The sequence below is a fragment of the Babylonia areolata genome, chromosome 5 (genome assembly GCF_041734735.1).
Source record: "Babylonia areolata isolate BAREFJ2019XMU chromosome 5, ASM4173473v1, whole genome shotgun sequence".
NCBI lineage: Eukaryota > Metazoa > Mollusca > Gastropoda > Neogastropoda > Buccinidae > Babylonia > Babylonia areolata.
The window spans coordinates 38,460,964-38,470,963 of NC_134880.1; the positions used below are offsets into that span (position 1 = coordinate 38,460,964).

Sequence of the window (10,000 nt, forward strand, 5' to 3'; positions counted from 1 at the left end):
AGAGAGAGAGAGAGAGAGAGAGAGAGAGAGAGAGAGAGAGAGAGAGACAGGGAGAGAGAGAGAGGAGGGAGAGAGAGAGAGACTCAGGCACACGCTGAGAGAGAGAGAGAGAGAGCCCGTGATGCACATTTCAGTTTGATCTGTGATTATTACTTTTGGAGAGAGAGCGAGCGCGACTCAGAGACATAGAAATAGAGAGAAGTAGAGAGAGAGAAAGACGAAGATAAAGAGAGAGCCCTTCAGAAGATAAACTTTGCACACACAGACACAGACACGCAGACACACAGAGACACAGACACACAGAGACACAGACACAGACACACACAGACACGCAGACACACACACAGACACAGACATACAGACACAGACACACACAGACACGCAGACACACACACAGACACAGACACGCAGACACACACAGACACAGACACACAGACACAGACACACACAGACACGCAGACACACACACAGACACACACAGACACAGACACACAGACACACACAGACACAGACACGCAGACACACACAGACACAGACACACACAGACACACAGACACACACACAGATAAACTGGGGCAAATGTGATCCACGTTTATTTCAGAGAGAGAGAGAGAGAGAGAGAGAGAGAGAGAGAGAGAGAGAGAAGATGAACTCAGCACGTGATCTACGCGTTTTTCAGTGTGTCGGGATTATTGCCCGGTCAGCAGATCTCTGCAATCTTTCTTCTTCTTCTTCTTCTTCTTTTTTCTTTTCCAAATGTACGTGTTGACTTTGCTGAGGTGAATAAGAAAATACGTGATGTGCCTCTCATGATTATCAGGACATCTTGCTTCATTTTGTTTTTGAAAGGAGAAATAATTTCTGACCTTATCCAAAGTCCTGTGAAATTTACATCAGAACGTCTTCATAAACCGTGGTCTTACTAACTGCTCCTTGCGTTCGCCTAAAAGAATATACAAATAGATAAATGATTTTTTTCGTTCCGGTTGAATAAATTCGAAAACAATCTTGTCGTTTTCTATCTACCCGTATTTTCGAATAAAAAACCAAACAAAAAAACCCAACTGATCGAAGTGTCCGACCGACTGACTGATCGACCGACTAATTGACAGACGCATTGCCTGACTGGCTGACTGACTGACTGACTGACTGACTCATTGATTGAGTGATTGATTTATTGACTGATTCACTGATTTTGACCACGCAAGAAAAAGCAGGACGTGGTGCTTCTGTCCAGGGCACACATCGCTCGGTGTCACAGCCAAGCATGGGAAGTAACTTTGTTGGCTGTTGCAGCAGTTACCTGTCACAGACGTTTTTTTTGGTTTTTTTATTATTTTTTTTACCTGCCCGATTACTTTTTATTTCCCCTCCCCTCCACCCCCACCCCACCCCGCCCTCTTTCTCTGTGTGTGTCTCTCTCTAGAAGAGAAGAAAGAAAGAGAGACGAAGAGAGAGGGAAGGAAGAGAGACATTCAGTCTCCAATCTGTCATCTCTAAAAAAAAAAATTAAAAAAAATAAATAAGAAAAAAGAAAAAAGGAGAGAGATGTGGGAGGAAAGAGAGATGGGGGGGGGGGGGGGAGGAGGGCGGTGAGGTGTTTGCGGGAGAGAGAGAGAGAGAGAGAGAGAGAGATAGAGAGAGATGCATACAAACATACATATACATACATACATACATACATACATACATACATACATATAGACAGACAGACAGGCAGACAGACAGAGATAGAGGGGGAAAAAAAACGAAAAGAAAAGAAAATGAAGCTACAAATGCGGAAAAAGATGGAAGCTGCACTGGTTAGGAAATACAATTCTTGCCATCTTCCGTTTGACTGATCATGTAACCATTCTTCTTCTTCTTCTTCCTCTTCTTCTTCTTCTTCTTCTCATATTCATTGTCATCTTCATTGGCTAAATAGTGCTGGAAGAAACTTCAACAGTTTCAGTTTCAGTTTCAGTAGCTCAAGGAGGCGTCACTGCGTTCGGACAAAACCATATACGCTACACCACATCTGCCAAGCAGATGCCTGACCAGCAGCGTAACCCAACGCGCTTAGTCAGGCCTTGAGAAAAAAAACAAACAAAAAACAAACAAACGTGGGAATAAATAATAGATAAGCTTGCATAAATAAATAAATAAATAATAATTATAATATAGAAAAAGGTAGTAGTAATAATATTAGTAATACTAATAAAATGATAATAATAAAACATAAATAAATAAATAAATAAATAAATAAGACAACAATGGTGATAAATAAGCGAATAAATGTAAAATATGAAGACAGAAGAAGCATTTGTCGCAGTTATCGTCATTGTAGTGGTTGTCGTCGTCGTCGTCGTCGTCGTCGTAGTAGTAGTAGTAGTAGTAGTGTCGCTATCATTTCTTCAAAGCGAGCTGTTTTCCGAACTCCCCGACGTTTGATCTATAATCAATGAACGTACCTCTTTATTCGATGTAAAGTTTCGTCAACCATCCACATTGACAAATGTTATTCATATACAGTTTTTGTTTTGTCGTTTTGTTGTTTGTTTGTTTGGTTTGGTTTGGTTTGGTTTTGGGTCGTAACACATTAACGATTAGTTAATAAAATCATGGAGATAGAGCAGAGATGAGAGGATGAAGCTATCGATTCGTTTCTTCCTCCCGAACATTTAGACCCCGTATGCAAACTGATGGGCAGCCATAAATGCCAACGGTTAGAAGTTCAGCAATTAATCTTCAGTATGACATCACGGCGGTTCAAGGGACAAGAAGACCCCCCCCCCCCACCCCCCCCCACCCCCCCAGCCCCACTGCCTCCACCTCCCCCCCCCCACCCCTCCTCCTCCCTGTCGACTCCCCCTGCCTGAAGTTAATATCATGTCTTGAAATTGAGCAATTAATATTGAATCTAATATTATCGCGACAGCTCAGAGATTACTCCCCCCCCCCCCCCCCCCCCCCCCCTTCCCATGCATCTGAGAGAGAGAGAGAGAGTGTGTGTGTGGAAAGGTTCTATCATTCCTGAATATGATTCACTGGAATGACGGCCCCAAAAATAAATCACGTAAAAACAGAGCGAAACAGACGTGGAGAGAGAGAGAGAGAGAGAGAGAGAGAGAGAGAGAGAGAGAGAGAGAGAGAGAGAGAGAGAGAGAGAATGATAGACAGACAGACAGACAGGCAGAGAGAGAGAGAGAGAGAGAGGAGACAGAGACAGACAGAGAGACAGAGACAGACAGGCAAACAGATAGAAAAAATATGGCGTCAGAAAGGCATGAAAACTGTTATGGATCCCCACCCCCCCACACTAATTTATTCTTCTTTTTCTTTCTTTTTTTTGTCTCAGCCCAACGACTGCTCACTATTCCTCTCCCCAAACCAAGAAGATTGGTATGTGGTAAAAAGAAAGTAGGGGGAAAAAAACAACAACAACACACACACACACACACAAACAAGAGTGCAGAGAAATACCACAAGTACAGAAACTCCTTACCCTTTTACCCGCTTCTCCATCACTCCCCCCCCCACACCCCCATCCCACCTCCTCCCTCAAACTCCCTCCCCCTCTCCTCTCCGCCTGGACCTTTCTCCCTCCATTCCTTCCTTCCTAACCTCTCTCTCTCTCTCTCTCTCTCGTTCCTCTACCATTCCTGTTTGTACCCCCATTCGTTTTCTGAATTCTCATGAATAAGTTAACCGGACCACCAAAGCCCCTTCCTCTCCCTCCCCCCCCCCCCCCCGCAACCACTTCCTCCATCCAAGCTATCATCCTCCTTCCACCCACCCACCCCCTAACCCACCCAATCGCCCGAGATTAATTATAAACGCGCGCGCGGAGGAATAGGGCGAGAGGGCCTAGGTTTTTTTGGTCGCGCTGGAAGAAGAATCTCAGGGAGGAGGGGGGGGGGGGAGGGGGCAGGAGGAGGCTGGGGGGTAGGGCGGGGGGGGGGGGGGGGCAGACAGAAAGTGCCCCGGGGATGGGACTGGGGGAAGGGGGCAGGGGGGGCCCAGGGCCCACCCCTCCAAGTCCCCTTGCAGGACTAAGAGGGAGAGTGAAGAGGAGGTGCGAGGACTGTGGGGGTAGTAGAGGGGTTGGGGTTGGGGAGGGGGTTGGGGAGGGGGTGGGGGTGGGGTGGAGCAGGGAGAAGAGAAAGAAGACACACAATCAATGGCAGCCAACGACTGTCTATCCCCCCCCAAAAGCCCCCCCCCCCCCACACACACACATACACCCCGACCCCCTCGCGCCCTTACCCTCAACCCCATTCCTACCGCAGTCTCCACACCACCCGCCCTCACTCCCCCCCCCCCCCCCATCCGCACAACCCCCCCCTCCCGCGAGGCCCCCCTCCCCACCACCTCCACTCCTCTTTCCGGTTCTCTGCTCCTTTCCCTCGATTAGCAGTCATGTATGTAAATGATCGCTTGTGTCGTTTGATTCTCTTCAGCTTCTTCTTCTTCTTCTTCCCTTATACTTCCACCCTCTCTCTTCCTCACTCCTCACTCCCCCAAGCCCCCTTACCCCCCCCCCCCCCCCCCCCCCCCCCCGTTTTCTGACCACTTCCTTGCCTCCCCCCCCTCCCATCCATCCCCCCTCTCTCCTCCACCAACTCTTTTCCCGGCGACATCCTCTCCCCCCTCATCCCCACTTCACACATACGCATGGCTGAACCACAGAAAGGGGGTGGGGAGAGTGGGGAAAGAGAGAGAGATCGGGAGAGAGAGAGAGAGAGAGAGAGAGAGAGAGAAAGTGGAGGGAAGGAGAGAGAGGGGAGAAGAGGAGGGAGATAGATAGGGGGAAGAGAGAGAGAGAGAGAGAGAGGGAAAGAGACACTTTGACGCTTTGATACTTTAACGTCACTGGCCAGGAGATCCTTATGACATGGGTGAATGCATCAACCTACTTTCAATTTATAACCATTATGATAAACGAATGAAATGGTGAAAAGCAGATATTGAAACAAACACACAAGGTACGAGAGAGAAGGGGGGAGTGAGAGAGAGAGAGACAGAAAGACAGAGGAATAGAGAGAGAGAATGGGGGGGGGGGGGAAGAAAGAGAGGGTGAGAGACAAGGAGATAGATTGAGATGGGAAAGAGAGAGAGCGGAGAGAGAGAGAGAGAGAGAGAGAGAGAGAGAGAGACAGACAGACAGACAGACAGACAGACAGGCAGAGAAATAGAGAGAGAGAGGGGGGAGAAAGAAAGAGAGGGTGAGAGACAAGGAGATAGACTGAGATGGGAAAGAGAGAGAGCGGAGAGAGAGAGAGAGAGAGAGAGAGAGAGAGAGAGAGAGAGAGAGAGCGAGACAGACAGAGAGACAGACATACAGACAGGCAGAGAGACAGAGAGAGAGGGAAGAGAAAGAAAGAGAGGGTGAGAGACAAGGAGACAGACTGAGATGGGAAAGAGAGATAGCGGAGAGAGAGAGAGACAGACAGACAGGCAGACAGACAGAGAGACAGACAGACAAACAGACAGACAGGCAGAGAGATAGAGAGAGAGAGGGGGGAGAAAGAAAGAGAGGGTAAGAGACAAGGAGACAGACTGAGATGGGAAAGAGAGAGAGCGGAGAGAGAGAGAGAGCGGAGAGAGAGAGACAGAGAGAGCGAGAGAGAGAGAGAGAGAGAGAGAGAGAGAGAGAGAGAGAGAGAGCAGGGGAGTCAGACAAGCAGACAACCAGAGCCAGAGAAAAAGACAGAAAGATAAAGAAGAAAGCATACTGTTTACTGTCCATTCAACCACCCTGGAGATCTAAAAACGCAGCAATGCGAGCTGAAAACCCCCACAAAAGAACCCCCAAACAACAATTCTCTCTGAAAAATTTACACTGGAGTAAAAGAGAAACTGTCAATGAACTGGACAACAAAAAGAAAAGGACACACACAGAGACAGAAAGACAGACAGACATACAGACAGACACACACACACACACACACACACACACGCGCGCGCGCACACGCACGCACACGCACACACAGTACACACACAAAAAATGCACCCCCTGAAGGATTTTCATCAACAGCATACTCACCCATATCAATGCATAATTTATCAAATCAAATCAAACCCCATACTTACCTCCTTGATCAGTGACACTCCCTCCGCCAGTCACACACAAACCCCCCTCCACAAACCTTCCTTTTTGACCACCTGGGCTTACCATATCGGAGATCTGCACGAGCGTTAGCCCGAACTTGATGACCACCTTCTCCGAGGCGTTGAACACGGGCCTGGAGTACATGTGGTAGTTGTTGAGCAGTTTGTTCAGGAGCCTCTGCTCATCAGGCACCTCCGGCTTCTCTCGCTTCTGCAGCCAGTGCTGTGCGTTGGGGCTCGTGCCGGAAGCGGAAGTAAAGGAGGAGGAGGAGGAGGAGGTGGTGGTGGTGGTGCCTGGATCAGGATGGAAACAAACAAAAGAATCCCTAACACAAAGAAACTTAAAGAGGGAAAGAATCATTTGTCAGAACTTACCAGGTCTGATATTTGCGTGAGGGTCAGACCAAACTTGACGGTCACCGTCTGCGAAGCGTTGTAGACGGGGCGAGCGGCCGTGGTATAGTCAGCCAACATGGCGTCCATCAGCTTCTGCTCGTCCACCTTGGCCGCCAGGAGGCAGACCGGAAACAGCGTCAGCAGGAAGAAAGGGACGTTACTCCAGGCTGCCGCGCGGTTGTTGGGCTGGGGGCAGGAGGAGGAGGAAGAGGAGGAGGAGGAAGAGGAAGAGGAGGAGGTGGGTCTGTAGGACCCCAGGGGGCCCCTTGCCGGGGCGCCGGTTGTGGTGGTCACAAAGCGGCACGGACATCATGGCAGTCAGTGAGCACAACGACAAGAGCATACCTTCTACGCCACGGCTCTACCACACCCGAACAATTAGTATTATTACTATTATTATCGCAACCTGACAAAGTCGTCGTCTTCGTCTTCGTCGTCGTTTGACCTGTCGCTTTGCGCACGAGCAGTTTCATAGTTCTGAAAGCATCCAGTGTCCTCTTCTCTCTTTTGTTTTTTTCGTTTTGTTATCCCCGTGGTATAATTTGCCTCACTGAAACATTTTTTTGAGAGGGTGTTAAGTATGGTACTCCTTTGTCCTCTTCTCTCTTTGTTTTTTTGTTTTTGTTTTGTTTTGTTTTGTTTTGTTATCTCCGTGGTATATGCTTCACTGATTTTTTTTTTCTTTTTTTTTTTTTGCAAGGGTGGTGAATGTGGTACTCCTTCCCAAACAGCGGTACTCCAGGCACTATATTCCAGTCACCACATCTCTTACCCCCTGCTTCAACACACACACACACAGAGAATTTTATTCCAGTGAATTCACAGGCAGTAAGTATCCTTCCTGCTCGTTTAGAGAACACTTTTTGGTCTCAAATCGTCGGTCTACATACAATCCAACACTGGCTTCTCATTATACACAAAGTCCGTCACCAGAACAAGACCACCACAGAAACACGTTTCTGGGGAAAAAAAAGAAAAAAAAAAGAGAGAAGAATACAGATTTGTTTGACACAGGCGAAGAGCCACACGATATAAGCTCATGCTTGTTGTTGCTCAAGTCTTATTAATTGAACGCTGTATTGCACCTTGCTTCTTGATATTAAAAATGTTTAAACCAAGAGCCACACCAAAAGATGTATTCTACCATCCACCCGTTGTTGTTGCTTTTTTGTTTTTGTTTTTTTAAACGAAGGCCACGCGCACACACACACACACACACACACACACACACACACACACACACACACACACACACACACACACACACACACACACACACACACACAGAAATCAAGACCCGATCGTTCAGAAAATAACAAGAGAAGGCATTTATTCTAAAAGTGGCTCTTTTTTTTTCCTGGTTCTTATAAAAAAAAAAAACACCGGAAATGTGACACGGATCAATCTGTGTGTGTGTGTGTGTGTGTGTGTGTGTGTGTGTGTGTGTGAGAGAGAGAGAGAGAGAGAGAGAGAGAGAGTGTGTGTGTGTGTGTGTGTGTGTTATTTCCTTACCGTACCGTTGGTTTTGTGTAATTCATTGTGGTCCATGGCCAAAGTTTATTAAAACATGTTCGTTCGTTCGTTCGTTCTCTCTCTCTCTCTCTCGCTCCCTCCCTCTCTCTGACACTAAGAAGAAGTATCCGTTTCAGTTTCTCAAGGAGTGACGCACTGCGTTCGGACAATCCATATGCGCTACACCACATCTGCTAGGGAGATGTACGACGGCAACATAACCTAACGCGCTAGCCATGCTTTTTAGTGCATACACATATCCATATATTTATATATCTATCACACTGGAGTTAATGTACGGGGTTTTGTCAGAGGACAACCACTTTGTTGCCATGTTGTTGTTGTTGTTGTTTTCTAGTTCACCAAGAGCGTGCTGCATACGAAACCCCGGATTATCATTTCATCCGAAAGACTAGACGCTCAGTTCGATTTTCAGTCAAACTTGGGAGAAAGGTTGAGAGTAGGATTCGAAACCATAGAGTGGAGTGATGGCCTAGAGGTAACGCGTCCGCCTAGGAAGCGAGAGAATCTGAGGGCGCTGGTTCGAATCACGGCTCAGCCGCCGGAACCCACGGCAACAAAAGGGTTGTTCCTGGCAAAATTCTATAGAAAAATCCACTTCGATAGGAAAAACAAATAAAACTGCACGCAGGAAAAAAAAACAACAAAAAAATGGGTGGCGCTGTAGTGTAGCGACAAGCTCTCCCTGGGGAGAGCAGCCCGAATCTCACACAGAGAAATCTGTTGTGATAAAAAAGGAATACAAACACAAAAATACCCTCATGACGCCTTCCTGCTGTGTAGTTCATTCTGGGCATTTGCCAGGCATCACGCAGTGATAGCTATTAAATTACGTTGCATGAAATCAAATGTCCTGTGGTTTTATCATTCCGTTTTATTTACCTGTTGCGTGTTTTATCTGTCCGTTTTATGCGCCTGTCTAACTGCGTGTTGTGGTTAACTTTTCTATTATCCATTTCATGCGCCTGTTTACCTACATGCTGTGGTTTACTTTTCTATTCCATTTACCTGTTCGTTTACGTGTTAAGTTATATTTATTAATTTGTTTCTTTAACCTGTATGAATTATCTATTTCATTTCCCTGTTTATTTCAGCGTTATATATATATATATATATATATGCGTCGTTTTCATGTATGTAATTCATTTACCTATTCATCTCTGTGTTATGGTTCTTTTTATCTACTTCAGTTACATGCATGTTCGTCAATTTTATCAGGATGAAAATAACGATATTTCTATGAGGAAATGCCACATATACTTCCCATATAGCATCCACCCTACTTAAAGTATGCACACACACACACACACAGAGGCACATACACACACACACACGAGCGCGCACGTACACACACAAGCATGCACAATCACATGCATAAGCGTAACGTTGGGACAGTAAATTACGACAGTCATACGACATAGGACAATTGTATTGCAATGCACTGTGTTGCATTCTATTGTATGGCATGACATTACATTTTGTCACAAGATATTTCATTGGGTGAAATTCTGGATGCTCTCACCATGGAGAACGCGTCGCTAAAGTGCATCGCCACACTTTTTTTTTTCTCCCTCTCTCTCTACCTGCAGTTGTTCTTTTTCCTTCACGATTTTTTCCAGGGACACCTCTTTGTTACCGTAGGTTCTTTTATGTGCTCCAAGTGCATACTACAACACGTGACTATAGGTCTATCGCCTAATCCGAATGACTAGCGTCCAGCCCACCCACCTCTTAAGGTCTAGTCGAGGGGCAGAAAATACTGGCGAGTGTTTGGGATTTGAACCTGTGCGCTTCTCTCGATTCCTCGACTGGCGCGCTGCCACAAGGCCAACGGTTTACTCTGAATTAAAAAAAAAAAAATTTCTTTTCTTCTTCTTCGTTCGTGGGCTGCAACTCCCACGTTCACTCGTATGTAAACGAGTGGGTTTCTACGTGCCATGTAGGCAGCCATACTCCGTTTTCGGGGGTAAATGAACATGTA

General features: G+C 46.6%; 1 protein-coding gene and 1 long non-coding RNA gene across 2 annotated transcripts in view; both read right to left on the bottom strand.

Annotated features, from left to right (window-relative positions):
* LOC143282052 (uncharacterized) overlaps window positions 1-10,000 on the bottom strand; it is an 870,172-nt gene that overhangs the window by 264,496 nt on the left and 595,676 nt on the right. The window contains exon 6 of the mRNA XM_076587494.1: window positions 6,155-6,384. Coding sequence (XP_076443609.1) covers window positions 6,155-6,384 — 230 coding nt within the window. The remainder of the gene's footprint in view (window positions 1-6,154; window positions 6,385-10,000) is intronic.
* Window positions 7,150-10,000, bottom strand: part of LOC143282053 (uncharacterized) — a 96,828-nt gene continuing 93,977 nt past the window's right edge. The window contains exon 2 of the long non-coding RNA XR_013055210.1: window positions 7,150-7,264. This is a non-coding gene — a long non-coding RNA (uncharacterized LOC143282053). The remainder of the gene's footprint in view (window positions 7,265-10,000) is intronic.